The sequence below is a fragment of the Mauremys mutica genome, chromosome 24 (assembly GCF_020497125.1).
Source record: "Mauremys mutica isolate MM-2020 ecotype Southern chromosome 24, ASM2049712v1, whole genome shotgun sequence".
Taxonomy (NCBI): Eukaryota; Metazoa; Chordata; order Testudines; family Geoemydidae; genus Mauremys; species Mauremys mutica.
The window spans coordinates 14,899,096-14,919,932 of record NC_059095.1 but is presented as its reverse complement, the minus strand read 5'-3'; the positions used below and the strand labels follow the sequence as shown (position 1 = coordinate 14,919,932).

The following is a 20,837-nucleotide window of genomic DNA, read 5'->3' as shown; positions in this document are numbered from 1 at the left end:
TTTCAGCATTCTGATGCCTCTCGCCATGTCTCTGAAAGCTGTCAGGGCACTGGGGATTCCTGGCTCGTGAGGCACTCTGCTTCCCTCCTCGTGGAATGTCCTTGGATTCCTTGCCCAACGATCAAGAACCAGTACAGAATTGGCTCCCTACAGACCTTGGTGTGAATAACACAAAGACCACGGTGTCCAGTGCAAGAGGCAATGGCTTTCAGCTAAAGAAAGGCAGCTGAGATGAGATTATAGGAAATCTTCGTTCTCTGGGGAGAAAGGGTGTTCTGTAACATACTCCTTTTTTTTTAAAATACTTGACTCCTCTCCTCCAATGCTGAGACATTCAGTAGCCTGGTGTCAGTAAATCTATCTGGGGAGACGCAAGCTCTCTCCTGCACTGATGGCCAGTTAAATGCAACTTCTACTGAAATCCCTGCCATCCTGGATACTGCAGAGACACTAAAATAAGAAAGAAAGAAAGAAAAAGATGTTTTAAATCGATAAGAGAGCACAGATATAATATATTCAAGTGCTTTAAACAAGATGTGGAAATCAGCTCCTCCTTCAGTCACCTGCTAAAACCTGACTTCAAGATTCTGTTACAAATCCTGCTGGCAGAACCAAATGGAGAGAATTTCCTTTCGGACATGGCTACCTGGACTGTAGTTTTTGGTGTCTGTTATGAAGACAGAAGAGCCACAAACACAGGCAGGTAGGCCAAGGGGAAACTGGTTTTCAAATATATGATAGACTAGAGGAGACCCAGATTGGTGTCTGTCACTGGCCTTTCCTCAATACTACTTACCACCCTGAAAATCTCGGTGTCATCTGCAAACGTTATCAGCAGTAATTTCATAGCTCTATTTGCAGATCACTGAATAAAACGATGAATAGCAACAGGCTTAATACTGATTGTTGCGGAACCCAGTGGTGAGGAGCACAGCATGGGCAGTCACACCTACTGGTCCGAGCCAGGAACTAGAGCCCGGGGTCACAACTGGAAATGGGGTCAGGAGTCAAGACAAGGGTTGAGGCCAGAGTCGGAGTGAGGGGTCAAGACAGAGTCATGGGTATGGTGGAGGAGCAGGGACCTGGAGCAAGGCAGGAAGGCAGGAACCGGGAGCAGAGGAGGATCTGGGATAAGGAGGGCAGGAACCGGGAGCAGAGGAGGATCTGGGATAAGGAGGGCAGGAACCGGGAGCAGAGGAGGATCTGGGATAAGGAGGGCAAGAACCGGGAGCAGAGGAGGATCTGGGATAAGGAGGGCAGGAACCGGGAGCAGAGGAGGATCTGGGATAAGGAGGGCAGGAACCGGGAGCAGAGGAGGATCTGGGATAAGGAGGGCAGGAACCGGGAGCAGAGGAGGATCTGGGATAAGGAGGGCAGGAACCGGGAGCAGAGGAGGATCTGGGATAAGGAGGGCAGGAACCGGAAGCAGAGGAGGGCAGGAACCGGGAGCAGAGGAGGATCCGGGATAAGGAGGGCAGGAACCAGGAGCAGAGGAGGATCTGGGATAAGGAGGGCAGGAACCGGGAGCAGAGGAGGATCCGGGATAAGGAGGGCAGGAACCGGGAGCAGAGGAGGATCCGGGATAAGGAGGGCAAGAACCGGGAGCGGAGGAGGACAGGAACCGGGAGCAGAGGAGGATCTGGGATAAGGAGGGCAGGAACCGGGAGCAGAGGAGGATCCGGGATAAGGAGGGCAAGAACCGGGAGCAGAGGAGGACAGGAACCGGGAGCAGAGGAGGATCTGGGATAAGGAGGGCAGGAACCGGGAGCAGAGGAGGACAGGAACCGGGAGCAGAGGAGGATCTGGGATAAGGAGGGCAGGAACCGGGAGCAGAGGAGGACAGGAACCAGGAGCAGAGGAGGATCTGGGATAAGGAGGGCAGGAACCGGGAGCAGAGGAGGATCCGGGATAAGGAGGGCAGGAACCAGGAGCAGAGGAGGGCAAGAACCGGGAGCAGAGGAGGATCCGGGATAAGGAGGGCAGGAACCAGGAGCAGAGGAGGATCCGGGATAAGGAGGGCAGGAACCGGGAGCAGAGGAGGATCTGGGATAAGGAGGGCAGGAACCGGGAGCAGAGGAGGATCTGTTTAAGGAGGGCAGGAACCGGAAACAGAGGAGGGCAAGAACCGGGAGCAGAGGAGGATCCGGGATAAGGAGGGCAGGAACCGGGAGCAGAGGAGGATCCGGGATAAGGAGGGCAGGAACCGGGAGCAGAGGAGGATCCGGGATAAGGAGGGCAGGAACCGGGACCAAGCAGGAAGACAGGGCTCAGGAATCAGACGAGTAGGCAGGATCTGAAGTGGCAGCCAGCCAGGGATTCACCTACCTGCTCAGTCAACTTCCTGTGCCTCCTTGTGGTTAAAGTGGTGCATCTGAGTCAGTTGGGGGAGGGGCAGACATCTTCCCCCATCAGGAGCTTCATGGGCAGAGCCATAGGCGCTGACTTCCTCACTACCCATGGGGTGCTCAATTCCCCCTCCGCCCCAGGCCCCCCCACCCCACCTCTTCCCAGCCCCACTCTGCCCCCATCCCCAAGGCCCCACCCCCTCCCCCAAGCATGCCCTCTCCTCACTCCTTCCCCTCCCTCCCAGTGTCTCCTGCACGCCATGGAACAGCTGATCGCAGTGTGCGGGAGGTGCTGGGAGGGACGGGGAGGAGTTGATCAGTGGGGCTGTGGGCGGTAGGAGGTGCTGGCGGGAGGGAGGCAGCTGGCTGCCAGTGGGTGCCAGGGGTGGCTCCAGGCACCAGAGCAGCAAGCGTGTGCCTGGGGCGGGAAGCCATGGGGGGGGCAGCCTGGGGGTCGCTGTGAGGGTGGCAGTCAGGCAGTGTTCAGCAGCGCGCCTGTGGGAGGTCTGCTGGTCCTGCGGCTTTGGTGGCCATTCGGTGGAGGGTGCCGAAAATGCGGGACTGGCAGATCACCCGCAGAAACGCTGCCGAATCCACGTCCCCAGCGGACCGCCCGCAGGGATGCCGCCGAAGGCCGCCTGAATGCCATGCTTGGGGTGGCAAAAAACATAGAGCCGCCCCTGGTGGGTGCTAAGCACCCGCTAACTTTTTTCTATGGATGCATGAGTCAGCACCTATGGGCAGAGCCCTGGTGAGCTCGAGCTCCACTAGCCCCTTTTCCCACGGGTTCCCGCGAGGTGCTGGGTGTGGCCATGGGGTGAGCGCTGCCTCAAGACCCACAACCCCTCACACCACCAGAGCCCCCACACTGAGAATCATTCCCCACTGAGGTCTGCCAATTAGCCAGTCCTCAATCCACTCACCAGGTGCTCTGTTGATATTGTATGGTGCTAATTTTATTGGCAGAATGTTGTACGATACTAAGTCAAATGTCTTACACAACATATTGCAAACATTATTATATTCCATCTTTATCCACCAAACGTGTCATCTCATCAGAGAATGAAATCAGGTTTGTTTGACTAGACCTATTTCCATGAAGCCATGTTGACTGGCATTAATTATATTCCGCTCCTTTAAGTCTTTATCAATTGAATCCTACACACACCTACCACAAAGAATGGAGAGACTAGCATGGCACTACCATTTGCTCTGGGTTATTCAGAAGGTCAGATAAATTATCATAATGGTCCCTTCTAGACTGAGAATTTCTGACTCTGGGAGAGGTGCTGACTGCCCCATACAGGGATAGAGACTCTAGGGAAAGAACTCAGGGCATACTGGAGTTGTTGCCTTCATGCGGTGCTCTCCACACCACTCTGCCACTCCCAGGCCTTGCACCCAGCTGTGCCGTTCACACCATCTCTCACTCGTGAGGTAAGTAGCGTGAAGTGCCTCAATAGCTGGCAATCGGTCACATTCTTGGGGAAAAGCCCAAGGATGAAATGGGGGAAAGACACCTGGGGAGGCAGGGAGCTGCGAAGTAACAGCTAGCCCATTAGCCAAGGTCCATAGACATTAAGAGGAAACAGATTTGCTGCTGGCACTTGATCTATTCTCTCATTACATTAAACGGGAAAAGAGAAAGACCCTGAAGGTAACGGGCTAAAGACAGTCAAGTCACTACTGGCCAAACAATGACATCAGCTGACAGATTAACTCTCAGCCTAACTGAGTGGTGGCTCCCACATGAGAAGAGTCTGCAACCAGCCAAGACAATAAAAGGAAAAATCTATTTCCAGCTGAACAAAAATATTAATACCAATCACAAGAGGACACAAGAATGATGCAGATCCCTGCGGGCGGTGAGGGAACTCCTGCCAAACGGCCCATGACTCGGAAACATCTGCTCTTTGTGTTTGTCCTGAGCAGGCCACAAGCTGGACTGCTTTCCTATTCCACAGAGTTAAAGCCAAGAACCCTGCCTCCCTACGCTGTCTGCGAATTTGAAAATGGCTGCTGTCATTAAATGTCCTGCTGAACACGGGTCTTTTCTCGCCACAGCTGACCTCTGTAGGTTTGGCTGAAGTATTTCAGACAACAAATTGCTTTCCCTTGAGATTTGCCCCAGTGCAGGTCTCAGTGCACGAACTTTTCATTCTATTTCATTTTTCCTGGGAATTTATCAGTGTTTATTAGCACAACAAAAAAACAGGTGAAAATCACTGCAAAACACTATTAATAATTTTTCTGGGTAAATATCGGATCTATTTTGGTGGATGGAAGGACAGGGGAGAGAGAGTGTTCAGTAGATTAATGCTTTGAATTCCATTAATCAACAGGGTTTGCTGCAGAACTAAAACAACTCAGAACACAATGCTGCCACCTCTGAGTTTAAGAAAACAATAGATCTCTAATCCCCAAATGAAACTTTTCATTTGAATAAACAGTTTACTGTTGTAGACTTAGAACTATTAGCCTATAAATATTTACGTTTAATAATCGGGCCACACCATCTGCAGTGCATACACTCAACTTGATCCTTTTCTCCTGTTTTTGTTTTTTAAAAACTTTTGAATACTTCCGTGTGGTCTGAAACGTATTCTGATACAGATTTTCATTTACTTCCCATTTTAGCATGTAAGATCTTTAAACCATTATCTGCTAACAGCTTGAAATGTGTACATGGTGGGATGAGATTCATAAGTACGTTCAGATGCGCATGCACTGCAGAGCTTGTGTGCGTGCCTGTTTGTTTATTGTGTGTATCTTCTAGTCTAATACATAGCTTTACCTCAACAGGCAGCTTTGCATATACACACACACCATGCAATGTATTGTAGTTTCCTAATAAAACAAGTTATTTTTTATATATTTGAATGATACAAAAGTAGGGTGAAAATCTGGAAAACCTGAATCATACTTTTTGTAAAACCTGGGAAATTTTCTGTAAAAATCAGTTTAAACTAAAATGAAGGGCTTAGCTTGATTATAGACAATGGTTACTTTTGGCTTCAACATCCTTCTGGAGGTATAGCATAAAGCATTGAAAGCTAACCAGTCACGTTGCCATTCTTTCTGTTATGTTCATGGCATATACCCAGAGATGTTAGATAAAAACATAAACATTCTTGCTGGAAGGTTGTAGCATAACATGACTTTTTTTTCTTAGAATCCAGAATCTTAAAACACAAGAACCAAAAACAGAGTGAGACAAAGCAGACTGCTCCTTAAGGAGGCAGAACTCACTCCGCCTTGCTTTAGGCTAGCTCTTTGCAAACTGACTGCTGAGACCATAGGCGCCAACTTTTACTTTTCCCCAGGGTGCTTCACCCCTGCTCTGCCTGAGGCTCCGCCCCCACTCCATCCCTTCTCCCAAGGCCCCACCCTTGCTCTGCCTTCTCCCAAGGCCCTGCCCTCATTCCACCTCTTCCCACCCCCACTCCACCCGCTCCCCGAGACCCCAGTCCGCCCTCCACTCACTGGTCTCATCCCTCCCCCAAACACCTCCCGAGCTGCCAAACAGCTGTTTGATGGTGCCCCCAATTAGCTGATTGAGGCCGCTGCCGAACAGCCGTGGTTGGTGAGTACTGGGTATCCACCATCTTTTTCCATGGGTGTTCCAGCCCCGGAGCACCCATGGAGTCAGTGCCTGTGGCTGAGACCCAAACTGCACACCTCCCTACAGAGCCCCCTAGTCTTCAAGCAGGACCAGGAAACCCCTTACACTTAAAATGATAGCTGGTCATTTTAATACGGTTTTTGGTACACCACACGCTTTCTAGTTTAGCATCCAAACGGCAAAGAGTTTGCAGTTTATTGGGGAGATAAAACTGGGCTGAATTTGCTGTTAAAGAAAGTATCTATCTTTGTTTGCTAGTCTGAGTAATGCACAGGGCAGGAAGGAATTACAGTGGTTCTCCACTGACTGGTCCTAATACAGACAAAGCCATTGGTCAAAAGCTTTATCCCTAATTTGTAGCGCTACCCAGCCCTGAGCTACCACTGACCAAAGACTCCCACTCATGTCCGATTGTGTGCTGGTTTTGTGCTGTGGACGAATGTGCCATAAGCCAGGGGTTCTCAACCTCTCTCTTTCTGAGGCCCCCTCAACATGCTATAAAAACTCCACAGCCCAGCTGTGACACAACATATAAGAGCCAGGGCCGGTGTTACGGGGTAGCAAGCAAGGCAATTGCCCAGGGCCCTATGCCACAGGAGACACTGTGGAGTGAAGTAGCTCAGGCTTCGGCTTTTGCCCCGGGTGGTGGGCTTGGGGCCCCAGGCTGCAGTCCTGCATGGCGGGGCTTTGGTTTCTGCTCTGGGCCCTAGCGAGTCTCACATTAGCCATGCTTGGGAACCCCCTGAAACTTGCTCGCAGCCCTTCTGGGGTCCCCGACCCCTAGTTGAGAGCCACTGCCCTAAGTTCCCTGGTGAGACCATCCAACTGACTACGTGTGAGAATTTCATCTGGACACTAGTACTAAACATTCACTGTCCCCTTCCGCTGCTGAGCACCCTCTGCTTCCTCAGTCTGAGCCCCCACGCCTCCTAGTTAGTTATAGTTTTAGATTCAAATCTGATTTTGTTAAGCCTTCTTCTGAATTGCCCAGCTGTGCTTTCACTCGCTTGCATTTATTGAATTTTGTAAGTGCTCTGAGATTTTCTGAACAGGGTTTGTATTATGTTTTCTATGGTAGTAAACAGATGTGACACTGACATGGGTCAGATGGTGGCCATAAGAGCTGGATGTGCAGAGACAGAACAGTGTCCCTCTGAACATAGTTAGATGGGATTTGGGCTCAGTTACAAAGCTTCAGTAGGTTGGGATGGGTCCCTCCCCCAGTGCTGCAAAGAATGGGCTGCTCTGCTTATTGCCTATCATCTCAAAGGACTCCAGAGCATGGTACAACGGGGGGGCTTTAGGGAACTATTAAAATGCAGCTACAGCTGGGGTGGAACAAAGCAGCTATGTAACAAATCAGAACAATACTACTTTAAAGTTTAGGACAAAAGGTGAACCTGGAGGGGCAATTTAGATGATCAGAATGGAAATACCCAAGTTGGAAAATGGCGAGGGATACTAATGACATAGGGACACTTTTAGGAACATAGGGATTGCTATATGGGCTCAGACCAGGTCCATCTACTTTGGTATCCTGTCTCTAGCAGTGACCAGTATGAGAAGCGACAGAAGAGAGTGCTAGAATCTCCAAGGACAGTTATGGAATAAGCTGCCTATGAGGAAGTTTCCTCATAATCACTATCACTTGGGGGGAGGGATGGCTCGGTGGTTTGAGCATTGGCCTGCTAAACCCAGGGTTGAGAGTTCAATCTTTGAGGGGGCCACTTAGGGATCTGCAGTAAAACCAGTACTTGGCCCTGCTAATGAAGGCAGGGGGCTGGACTCCCTTCCAACTCTCTGAAATAGGTATCTCACTCAGCACATGTCTACACTTCAAGCCAGGGGTGCAAGCCCCAGCTCAAGGAGCTTCCCAGCTGAGATGTGGGGGATGTACTCAGGGCAGCTAGACCCTCCGGGTGCTCTCTGTTGTGGCTGCACTGGTATTTTTAAGCTTGCTAGTTCAATCAGCACTAGCATGGGTATGTCTCTTGCAGCTGGAAATTAAACCCCAGTTTGAAGTGTAGATATACTCTTAGTGATTGGCTCATACCCTGAACTCTCCTATAGTTTTCATCCTATCTAGTATAATGTTGACTATTCTCATTACCCTTCTTTGAATTCTACTAATCACTTAACCTCCCTGATCCTGTGTCAGTGAGTTCCACAGGTTTGCTATGCAAAAAAAGGTGTTCTCAACCAATTTTAAATGTGTTGCCTTTCAGTTTCATTAGAAGACCTCAGTTCTTGTGTCTGAGTAATAGGAGCACACAAATATACCTTCTCTAACATCATTCTTTCCGGTGCCTGGAGTATGTCCCCTCTTATTTGTCTGCCCTCTAAACTAAACAGTCTAGCACTGGTCAAAATGCAGAATTTCCATTCGAGGAAAAATTCTGACATTTCAAAATTTACTTTCATCCCAAATCAGAACAAAATATCAGAATTTCAATATTTGCAGTGAAATGAAAATTCTGAAAAAAATTGGGAAATTTGTTTTCAGTAAAGTTGAAGTGTTTCATTTCAACCACAGTATAGTATAAAACTAGAAATGATAAAATTGAAACAAAATACTTCAACCTTATCAGTGTGACAACCTAACTGAAATGAAATGTCTTGATAACATTTAATCAAAAATGTTAACTAAATGGATACATTCCTGTGAGACATTTCAATTTTATTGAATCAACATTTTATAACACTTCAAGCTTTATTGGTCCTTCTGAAGTTCTCACGGTCTTCTCTACTCTGCACTAATTTAAAGGAATTTTTTTGTGATCTTCAAATTGTGCCACCTCACTGGTCCTTTTCCACACATTAATAACTATATTAAGTAACATTCATCCTACAGTGGAACCTTGGGGCACCCACTCCTGTTAGCCTTTTGCCATATTGAAAATTTGCCATTTATCGGTGCATGGAAGAATGGCCTCCATCAGTCACCACTACTTACAGCCGCACTCTGAAGTTTCCTTGGTGGTCCTGTAGGACCATAATTACCAGGTCTGACCTTGCTTATCTTGTCATAACCAGTGAGCTGAGAGCCCTGGAATAAATCCCTTGTGGAGGAATGGGAGGAACAGATTTAAAAGCACTCACTGCTTATTTCTCACGGTATGTTGGACACCTTGTAAAAGTGGGCAAGCCAAGACAGACTGCAGCTGTGGACAGGACTCTTCTCGACCCTGCAGATCTCTGCACTAGTCAGCACAGTTTTAGCAATATGTTCATCTTCCTGCCGAGGGCCTAATTAGCTCCACCCTTATTTGAGTGCTGGGCCAAAAATAAAGGGAGGAACATTTCCATTTTCCCCTACAGGAGCCAGGAATCCAGGACCATGAAGTAGAAAGATCTTCTGAGAAGCTGATATTTACGCCAGCTTTTTCAGTTGTCAGAGCTCCCATATCTAAATAAGCCGGGCATGGAAATATTCTCATGCACGAGTGGCCAGAGGTAAAGAACAAGGTGTGTTCTTGGGTCTGATCATTTCTGACGTACCAAAGGAACTGAGATGGCGATGGAAGGCTTTCTGGGGTCTCCTTGTCTGGAGCAGGACTGAAATGCCTTGCCAAAGTCATGCCTTTTTTCACACATGTAACTCCTGAATGTCTTCTTTAACCCTTTCCTCACCAGGTTCAGCACATGCAGAGGCCAGCAGTGCTCAGGAAGGCATCTGGCCAAAGAACAACTTGAAAAAAACAGTCCCATACCATGGAGCCCAGCCGGTCTGCAAAGAGCACAAGGAGGGGGGTGAGTGCGAGGGGGCGCACAGGGGTCGAATGTGCTCAGAGCGCTGGGCCAGTGGACTGACTGGAGGATTGTCAGGAAGCCCTAAGAGGAGGATGTGACAGTCAATCGAGGTGAGAGACAGCCAGGGCCTGGGTGCCCCTAAGCTGCCTTGTGTTCACACCTTACACTCTATTGTAATACGCCTTGGGAGGTATCATTTGAAAATTCATAACTCACTGCTCATTGATATTCTGGTGTGACATGTATGTGCTTTGTATTGGGAGGTATGGATGTATGCTGGAATTATAACTAAAATGTGGGTAAACCAGGCATGTCAGGAGAGTTGGTAAACCCATCTGCCCTAGACAAAGGGATGTGAGTTTGCTTCTCTCCGTCATAAAGACAGAGACAATGATGGTCTATTTTTACATATCTGGTGAACAAAGCTATGAAGTGGGGGAGGAGCCAGGATGATGTATAAACCCAGCAGGAGAGAGTAATTTGGTCTGGGTTCTACTTTTCAAATAATACATTGCAAAGGTTTACTGGTCTATAAAGCCTGGGGGGCTGAACCTCAAGAAATAATCAATTGAGTCAATGATTGTATATAATATTACTGTATCATTGTGGGATGTCTGTATTAAAACTCTGTGAGGAAATAGGAATACTTAATATTATGCTTTAAAGTCTGTTATGCTTTAAAGTCTGTGGTCAAACAGGGAGAAACAGGTTTTCTCCCAGACAGGAGGAAAGACAGCTATTTACCTGTCTTCTATGTAAATTAAACCTGGTGAAATCAGACAATGGAAGTCCCATGTACATAAAGGGGGATGGGAAGCCCACAGGAAGAGAAAACAGCATGAGGTCATCCCGCCTCTTGAAACCAAGTCATTGAACTTTCGAAGATATAAGCGAAAACAGAAGCCATCCTTGGCACCCATCACTAGACATACATAGGGGAAGGATCCATCTTTCTCTTGCTAGCTGAGAAAGATGGGTCCTTCAACCAAGCTGGGTGGGTCGAAGACTCTGGAAACTGAATATAGGTGAGAAACCTGCTTAGGCAAAGATCTTTTCCCTAGGAAGACATGGAAAGCTGGCACCTTGTACTTCTGTGGAAGGTCCTGACTGAGGGAAAGTCAGCCAGTGCTGGGAGAGGGAAATGACTGGTGCAAGAAACCATCTGCAACAAAGCCTGTACCTTGCTAGATTTTTAGACTTTTAGATAAGTGTTTTCACTTTCTTCTTCTTGTAATCCTTTTTGACTGTACCTCTTATCCTTGAATTCACCTACAATCCTATCTTCTTTTGTTAATAAACTTATTTTACTATTAATATAACCATCTCAGTGCAGTGTTTAAAGGGATGTGAGTATTTACCTCAGTTAATAAGCTGTCATGTGCTTCTGAATCTTTAGAGGAACAAATGAATCGTATTGTCCAGGAGAGGGCTGGATATAGCTGAGCACACTCTTTGGGGAAATTCGGGACTGGGAGTGGGTTGGGGTCACCATGTTGGTTATAACCGTGGCTGGTGGAAGCCAGAGAAGGGAGGCAGACAGGCTGCTGGGCTCAGAGCTGTTGACCCAGGGCTGTCTAGCACACAGTCAGTGTGTGACCTGTGTGCCAGTAGCCTGGTTGTGAGTGTCCCATGTTGGGAGGTACAGCAGCAAGGCGTTGAGGCACTAGGCGTACAACTCCTCACTGGTCTGAATTTCACCGTGACCCGTGACACACTGGATGCATGTTTTGGAGTTGGGAATGGAGACGACTGGGCAGATGGTGGAGCTGATGCTGCAGGATTTAGTGAGCGTGCTAATGTCTGCAGGACAGGGAGTATGGTTGGGTTGCCAGGGTGGTGGTGAAGAAGGACGGGGGAGGGGCTGGGTAGGAAGGGGAGACATTTCCCTATGGCAGATCCCGGATAAGGCATGTTCTCCAGAGGTATGAAGTGACGTTCTCCAGATTTAAACAGCAGGTGGCTGAGGGCAGCAGGGTTTGAATTTGCTTCTCCTGCTTGTCTGTCAGAGCCTAGAACTCTTGGTCTTCAGGACACATTGCCAGGGCCAGTGCTCAGGCTTCTCCAAAGTGCATGGCTGGGAGAGGCATTAGCTTTGCTTAGGAGGGGCTCTTCTGGGGGCCTGTGGAGTGGGGTGCTGGTGGAGACCAAGGATTGGAGCAGGATCCAGGTATGTTTTAGCCTTTGCACAGTACTCTGCACAACTCAATAAAAAACAAATACCCTGCACTTTAGATTTCTTTTCCAAAGCACTTGACAAACACACGCTATTAACCAGCCAGCAGTTCCAGTGCTTAGTCAGCACATTGGGGATGCCAATCTCAGGAGATCCCCTTTTGGGTGAGACTTCCCAGATGTTCTGCATCTTGGAACTTCCAGTCCCAGCCAACATGGAGAAGTGTGGAGAGGTTCACTGCGAGGTTCAGGTCACAGTTTGGATCCCATCCCTCGTTCTGGGGTTCCTGAGTGATGACTGATTTGTGCTGCATAATTCAAGACATCACCTGGTTTTGTAAAACAAATCTTTGCAGCCCCACTGGTCCCAAGAAAGCTGGAGTTGCTTTGTCTATTGAGAAAGGAAAACAAAATCTAGCACAAAGCATTGGCAGGGGAAACACTAGATGAGCTCACAGGTCCTTTCCTCTGGGAAGGCTGCATTGAATAAAAACATGTCTCTGGCATGTGGGGGCAAGTTCTGTTCTCCAGATAAGTAACGCTGGTCTTCATTAGTGGGTAACCTCTTGTTAACCTCTTGTTAACTGTTCCTGCCGCTCTGGAGAGGCAGTTCAGAAGGCAACTGGATGGAAGCAAAAATGAGTTTGGGTCCACAACCAAGAGAAACATGTCAGCCAAACAAGGCAGCATAATGCAGCATAGAGGCAGGCCCAGCATGAAGCAGAGGCTGGGGCACTGCATGGCTATACCATTTTGTTAGTGCTCATTACTGGCACAGCAGAGGGGCTGTGGCTTATAAAGAGGTGTCTTGGCAGGGCGTGGAGGGGCCCGTGGCTGGAGCAGCAGTTGCTGTTCACAGTATGGTCCCAGGAGAATTGGAAGAGTTCTGTGGGGGCCATTACCAGAAGAGAGTCACTGGCTTTATCAGCATCCAGTACCATGAGTCCTTGACTTCTGTGAGCACGAAGTTTACTTCAAGGAAGAAAGAAAATGAAAAGAGTCAAGAAGACAAGGCCAATACTGGGATCAGCTTTAAACTAAATTGCTGAGAATGGACCAGACTCTGAACAAAGCGACTCACTATTTCAGAGGAGTTTCCAGAGGGCTCCTGGCAGCAGGAGAAGCATGTGAGGTGCTTGACTTTGAAACATATTTATGTGCATCTTTTACGAAGACTCAAGTGTTTTCCATACGGCTGATACAGAAGGGAGAACGGCTGGATGTTATAGGCCTCAATTCGCCAAGGAATTGAGGATGTACTCAGTTCCATCTCTACCACACAAGCACCTTTCCAATTAGGCATATACTCAAGTGCCTTTCTGAATTGGGGCTGTATGCTGATTTGATCTGACCCTCCCTAAAACTTTTAAACATACAAGCCATATGGAAAATGTATATAAGCCACCTCCATTGCCACCTCCCAGTAGAACTGGGTTACAAACAAGCAAACAACCAACCTTGGCTGTTTCTGCAAATGGAAATTTTCACAAAAACATCTTGTTTTTTTCTGAATTCTATTTTAAACATTTTTTTGTTTCTCATTTCGCTTTTATCAGGGGTTGCTTTTGATTTGCAGTGGAGTTTGCCTTGGGGCTTGATTTGCAGTAGGTTTTTTGCACTGCCAATTTTGATCAGTCAGCTTGGTGGGAGTTTTACAAAATCATGTTTTCATTTAAAAAAATTACCAATTTCAAAAATGAAAAAAAATTGATTAAAAATATTCCACAGGAAACTCACAAATGAAAAAAGTCAGCCCTTCTGAGAACCTTCAGAAGAAACACACTTTAGACATTTTCAAAATTCACACCACTGGTTTTGACCTGTCCTACTTCTGTCTGTTCTCTCAGAGCGTAACGGACAGACATGTCACATGACTCCTGGCTAGTACAGGATGTCCAGCAGAAATGGAAATTCATCACAAAACTCTGGCTACTTGGAATGAGCATTAGGTGCCACCAAAACCACATCCTTTACCCCTGTTGTGGCAACTGAAGCAACTGATTCGGCCACCTGAGATGCCCCCCAGGGGTACCCCGGGTTGTGAGGCACCTCACCACCACCTGCCCTTAGTATGAAGTAGGCTTGCCTAGGCCTGCTGGGACTCAGCTCCCTGAACCCACCTGCCCGACAGGCCCCCTCAGGCCTGGCTCTCTCTGTAAGGTAGTGACAGGCACACACCGAGCCCTGAGTGCTCCCAGCGTTCCCTCCAGTGTCCAGCCCCTTATCCACTGACCACTGACAGGATTAGCAGGCCGGCTGTTCCCAAGGGAACAGAACACACCAGCTGTAAGATACAGCTCAGGGCCAGAGACTAAGCTTAACTAACAGGTTAACCTCCTGTCTAAAGTTTGCTCTCACTCAAAGTTCTCTCCAGTGTTTTCAGCCAAGCCTGGCCGAGGCCCCTATTTATGAAGCAAAATCACTGTCCTTTTACTTCCTCAGTGAAGGGTGCCTGGTATCTTCTCTGCCCCCCAAATATAGTTAGGCAAACCTCTAAAGTGCACCCCTCAGAGAGGGTCCCCCCACATGCTGCTTTTCTCTTCCTGTTAGGTTTTTTCTCTGAAGTCCTTACAATCCTTCATTTGCACTCAATTCAGACTGGTTATAGGTGACCCATTGTGAATGGGACAATACTCAATGTGCATGTAAACAGGTGAATAAACATCTCGTCTGACAAAAAACCTCTCGTCTGTCAGTGACCAGTTCCAATAGACTTTAAGACCATAAAAGCAGCAAAGAGTCCTGTGGCACCTTATAGACTAACAGACATATTGGAGCATGAGCTTTTGTGGGTGAATACCATAGTTTCAGTAAACATGCACAACTCTGTACGTATTATCTGTACATACATTTCACGATGCTACTGATGACCAGTGTGACACCAGCTTTTAGTTGAGGCCTCACGTGACATTCATTTTAGACAACGCGTCTCCCTCCCACCCATTATCTGTCTTCAGAGCAGGGATTGTTTCACCCTGTGTTTGTACCACACACAGCACATTGGGACCCTGATCTTGACTTGGGCTGCTGGTGCTTCTGGACTGTAAATAATAATTATATTTTAAAAAATACATTAACAGACTGTTAAGGTTGCAAAGTCGAGCTCTTGAAAGTTAGGAAATGCCAGATTTTCAACTGTCAGTGACACCTTAGCTCACATCCCCGTGGGCGTCCACAAGACATTGCTGTGCAGGGCGCCTTTACTGGTAGCATTCCAAAGGTGCTCGTCAACATCCTGAGGTGCCAGCGTCTCATTTCAGAGCTGAGCCGTTCTTGCCTATTGTGTTATCAAAAATGAGGCAATCGTTACGGTAGGAAATGTATGTTTTCCGTGGTTTCTTTCCCAGCCTCTCATGACTCAATCACGGCCGTGCGGTAACTTGGTTCTTCTGATGCAACCAGAACTTCCCAGCATTAAGTAGTTGCTTCAGAGTTAGATGAGTCTGGAGGACTTGCACAGTTCCCGCCTGTGTTCCTCCTCCTAGCCTGTCTGCTTGATTACTGGAGAATAGGTTCAATTCACCCCTTGGCCAGCATGGCATTTGCTGAGCACAGAGGGAGTCCCCATGTGGCCATGCATGGGGGGAGGCATAAGGAGCTCCTCCCCCCACATATACTCACAAAGAGGGGCTGGCCACAGACTGCAGCCCTCCACTAGCCTCTGAACAGGGACTCCTCAGGTCTGTCTTGAATGCATCAGCCTCTCCAAAAGGGTAGGCAGGTGGTGGGGCCACTGGAGCTAGCTGATGATGGAAGAGAGCATATTCTGCCAATCCTAAAGTAAGGCCAGTGCTCCCCTCTCTCCCACTCACGTTGGGTGTGGGAGCAGCACAGTCTGCAACAGAAGATACTAGGTAAAGGTGGGAGCTAGATGCTGGTCTGCAGTGTCCAGAACCTGGGTGTGTATCTGAGCCAACTCCAAACTTTTCTGGGTTTGCCCATCGCTTATGAAAAGCAGGTCTGGTGCTAGTCCCTGGCTCCACCCACTTTGCACTGCTCCATTGGTAAGGCATCTGGGAATTCCTCCTGCAGGCGTCATGGGATTCGAGGGGGCTGGGGTGTGGCCAGCATGCACTGGCCTCCAGAAACCCCAGCCAGTGCAGTGGTCCCTAGGGGTAATTCTAGCTAGCGTAACTTAGAGCTAGGGGCAGGTTCAGCCCTCACAGAGCCCCAGGATCATAGAATTTGGAAGGTGGCTGTGTGAACACAACTCATCTGGACCCTAGCTCTGGTCCAGGGTCTCCATTGCGACCTGAGTATTTCTGTGCTATACAGTTCTGCACAAACAGAAAAAGGACTTTTCAACTAGGGGGTCGTGTAGTAGCATGAGGCAGTTGTGCATTCAGACCAGAGGCAAGGGAACACCAAAGAGAGGGTCACTCTTGGGAGATGAAGAGGAACTCTAAGCAGAAGAGACAGCAGGAACCAGAGTGTGGCTGGCTGGTTTTTGCCCTGCCATCTGGCCTCTGACTTGGGAGGTAGGAAGATGCCTGCTCCCTGGTTGTAGTGAGGAAGGCTGTCCATAGAGTCCAGCTAGAAACATGATCTGCACTTGTACGGGCAGCGGGAAAAGTGTTCGTACCAAGATTGAAATTTCACAGGAAATGGAGCGATTCCCTTACTCCTGGCAGCACAAAGAGGCAATTTTCATTCTAAATCAGGCAGCTCCCACGTCAAAGGTTCCACGGTGAAATCCCACTGCACAGCTTTTTATGAATCAAATCTTAATAAATGTCCAGTGCCTGATTTTTTGCAGCAGACTTCGCCTGGCTTTGATCTGGACTTGCCTGAGCTCAGCACGGCTGCTGCTGCCTGCCAAGCTAAAGAGGAAAAGAAAAGTTATTTTCCTTAGGTTTGAAATAAAAGGGGTTTTAAAAAAAGACTTGGCTGTGGAGCTGCATGTTATTCATCATTGCCTCAGCCCCATGCCTTTGCTCTCATCCAGAGCACACACTGAAACAATTTCCCTGTGGTTTCCCTCCTCGGTGGAGTCAGATTCCTAGAAAACAAAAGGAATGTCGCAACAGTGAGCACCAGCTTGGAGGCAAGGCCAGAGGCCTGATGGTTTCGGCTCCCACACCATGGACACAACTGTCTGCTCAGCATGGCGCCCAGATGGCCCTCACTGCTGCCTTGCGCTGGGATCTGATTCTGGTGCCTGGCGTCAGCCATTGAATTGTTCCCCATAGGAGATGCGCTCTTCTCAATATGCTCCATTGCATTTCCCATGGGCACACCAGAATCCTACTACATGCTGCCTTGGACACATGCACAGAATTAGGGAACAATTCTGACACCCCATAGGTCTAATGGATTGGGTCAGAGAAGCCCCTTTGGGACTGCCACCTGATGTGCTGGGACTACCTCTGAGCCTGTTTTCCCTGCCAGCTTGGGACTCCAGTACCCTGTCTTGTTTGAGCCAGACACGCTAGCCTGCTGCATCACAGACCCAGGTCTGAACCACAAGTGCAGGCTAAACTGAAAACCGCTTAAGAAGCGCACCTGTCTCCAGCACTCAGATACCCAGCTCCCAGTGGGGCCCAAACCCCAAATAAATCCATTTTACCCTGTATAAAGCTTATACAGGGTAAACTCATAAATTGTTCACCCTCTGTAACACTGAAAGAGAGAGATGCACAGCTGTTTGCCCCCCCTCCCAGTGTTAATACAGACTCTGGGTTAATTAAGAAGAAAAAGTGATTATTAAATACAAAAAGTAGGATTTAACTGGTTTCAGGTAATAACAGACAGAAACAAGTAAATTACCAAACAAAACAACACACAAGTCTAACCCTAATACAATAGGAAGCTAAATGCAGGTAAATCTCACCCTCAGAGATTTTCCAATAATCTTCTTTGACAGACTAGCCTCCTTCTAGTCTGGGCCCAAGCCTTTCCCTGGTACAGTCCTTGTTCCTGCTCAGGTGGTAGCTAGGGGATTTCTCATGTCTTTGCCACCCCTTTTGTTCTGTTCCACCCCCTTATATAGTTTTTGCACAAAGCGGGAATCCTTTGTCCCTCTCTGGGTTCCAACCCATCCTTCTAAATGGAAAAGCACCAGGTTAAAGATGCAGCAAAGAATCCTGTGGCACCTAAGGCTTTGGCTACACTTGCATTTCAAAGCGCTGCTGCGGCAGCGCTGCCGCGGCAGCGCTTTGAAGCGTTAAGTGTAGTCAAAGCGCCAGCGCTGGGAGAAAGCTCTCCCAGCGCTGTCCGTACTCCACCTCCCTGTGGGGAATAACGGACAGCGCTGGGAGCGCGGCTCCCAGCGCTGGGGCTTTGACTACACTGGCACTTTGTAGCGCCGCAATTTGCAGCGCTGCAGAGGGTGTGTTTTCACACCCTGCTGCAGCGCTGCAAATTTGTAAGTGTAGCCAAGCCCTTATAGACTAACAGACGTTTTGCAGCATGAGCTTTCATGGGTGAATACCCACTTCTTCGGATGCAAGCAGTCAGGTTAAAGATGGATTCCAGTTCAGATGACAGGGTCATATTATCCACTTGCAAGCACACATGTATACAGGAAGACTTACAAGTAAACAGAGCCATTTACAACCAATTGTCCTGGTTAATGGGAGCCTTCAAGATTCCAAGGCACCCTTAATGGCCCACACTTTGCATAATTACAATAGGACCTCAGAGTAATACTTCATATTTCTAGTTTCAGATACAAGAATGATACATTTATACCTGTTGTGGTCACTGCAGTAGGACTGTAAGAGAAGCTGGGCTGCAGTGGGACCAGTAGGTCAGTGACATCCAGCTCCACTCAGTCTGACCCAGAGCTGCAGGAAGGCAGAGCAAGAAGGTTCAGCCCAGGTGAGGAGGAAGTGACAGGGTAGCTAGGGAGGGATAGCTAGAGAAATGGCCAGGTGGCACCTGCAGCAGCACTCTGGGTGTGCAGCTGCCCTATGCCAGCACACTCCCAGCCTCAGGGCTGGGGAGATCCTTCCGGCTGTTGAACCCTCAGGAGGCAGGACAGCGTGATTGTCCCTCTCCGGTGCCGCTGTCACCTCAAGGATACGTTACTATAGCTCTCCGGGCTGCCTTAAAAACTCACTCAGATGCTGTAGCTGGTGCCAGACACTGCTGTCTCCCTCTCCCCCGTGGTACAGGCACATCATGCCTGTGCTGAGACGCTGCTGGATTCCTACTAGAGAGTCTCTGGAAAGGCCTGAATGCTCTGGGACCTGATGGTCCGATAGCCCCTCCCCTCCTGTGGCCAGGTGAGACCCATCAGGAAGCTCTTCCTGCTGCTGCCTAGAGTAAAACTCCCCCTTCATACCCTGCCTCTACCAGGCTCTAGTGGGCTCTGGAGCATGCAGTAAGGCTCGTAACTCTGTTCGGAGTCCAGGTGTTTGTTTTGCCTTAGAGTTGTTCTGTGTGTTTAGTTTGTGTTGGCTTGTTCTGGGCTTGGTTGTTAAGCTGCACTGCTCTATATTGTGCTTGCCTGGAGATTGCTGATTGTAGTTACACTCCTGGGAACTCTCCTCGGCATGGGGAAGGCACAACCTTTAGTGGAAGCCCCCGGTCCCTTTGGCAGCAGAGTAAATACACAGAGGCTGGTCTAAGCAGCATTCATTGCTGTGGGCACAATCCACGTGTCTGTGTAGGAAAGTAGAAAGGCTTCGATGGGCACCTAAGCATGGTCTTTAGGGGTCATCTTCAAATGGTGAGGTGATGGGTTTCAGCTCAGAACACTGGGGCTTGGACAATGTCTGAGTATTTCCATACGCCGCAGCCGCTTTTCACAGCCCCTGCCACGTGCAGCAGATATGAATGCTCAGACAGTGTTAGGCACCAACTCCAGAGGGAGATTTCTGCTGCAGAAATGGGGTTCTAGAGACAGACCCCTCATGGAATTCTCCCATTGCACCCTCTGAGAGGGGGGCAGGGCCTGCTCCCCATGCTAAAGGATGCAGCCCTGTGTCTCCACACTGGCTCTGGCATCTGGAAGCCCCTTCAATTGCCATGGGATTTCCAGTGGACTGTGCAACACCCCAGGTTGTATCATCTCTTCTGACTAAGCCCTATGGGACCTGAGGGAGTACATTGCATGTCTCCTCTAGCGCCACTCTCAGCCTGCACATTCCCCTCTTGCCTGCCTAGATTTGCCCCATTCTCCAGCACAGGACCCAATGAGGCGCTCTGGTGAAATCTAGGGGAGAAGCAGGGGCCATGGAATGAGCCCCATTCAGGTCAGGAGCAGAGCCAGCCCTGCAGGAATCATGGGTTGACAGTCCAGGCCATGCCTCCGGAGCGGTAGTTGACAAGACAGGCAATCATTGATGCAGCTGAGTTCTAGGGTCAGACTTTAAAGTTTTTAGCCCTTTCCATAATTTTTACCTCCAAGAGGGGAGCCTAGAACACATGTACAGATGGCATTGGTTCACTCTCTAGGTCAGGATGAGCAGCTGCTCTGCATGCACCCAACAGTGTGGGAGGAGGAGGTCGAGAAGAATGCTATTGCCACAGAGAGCTGGGAGTCGGGAAACTCTAGGTGGGTGGGATGAGACTGAACACGTGGGGCACTGAGGCTGGCTTCTCGGAAAATTGCCACAGGATCTTTAATGACCACTAATGGTCAGGATCTTGATGCAGGAGGTGATGTGACACTTCATGTTAATGTCATTTAGACATTTACTAAAACAGTCAGGAAATGAGAAGTATACGTTTCTACTGCCTCAACTTGGCCTTGTTACATGTTTATCAGAAAGAACAGAATTTGCAACAACAGAGAAATATATTTCTACCCATTTAACCAGAAAAATAGGAATGGAAAATACTCATGTGTGCAACAAGTCAGAGCCATCATTGAGGAAGTAATCTGAAAATGTACAGTTCCTAACTTTTCACACTTTTAACTGTGCACCCTGATCATCATATGAACAAATATATTACACCATAAGGACATTAGGATTGCAAAATTAAGCACTCATATTTAGGGA

At 48.5% G+C, this 20,837-nt stretch overlaps 1 protein-coding gene across 1 annotated transcript in view; it reads left to right on the top strand.

Moving 5' to 3' along the window:
* The first annotated feature begins 542 nt into the window (after positions 1–542).
* Positions 543–20,837, top strand: part of FBN3 (fibrillin 3) — a 320,779-nt gene continuing 300,484 nt past the window's right edge. Inside the window, exon 1 of the mRNA XM_044998744.1 lies at positions 543–703. Within this exon, the coding sequence (XP_044854679.1) occupies positions 639–703 (65 nt within the window). The 5' untranslated portion in view covers positions 543–638. The remainder of the gene's footprint in view (positions 704–20,837) is intronic.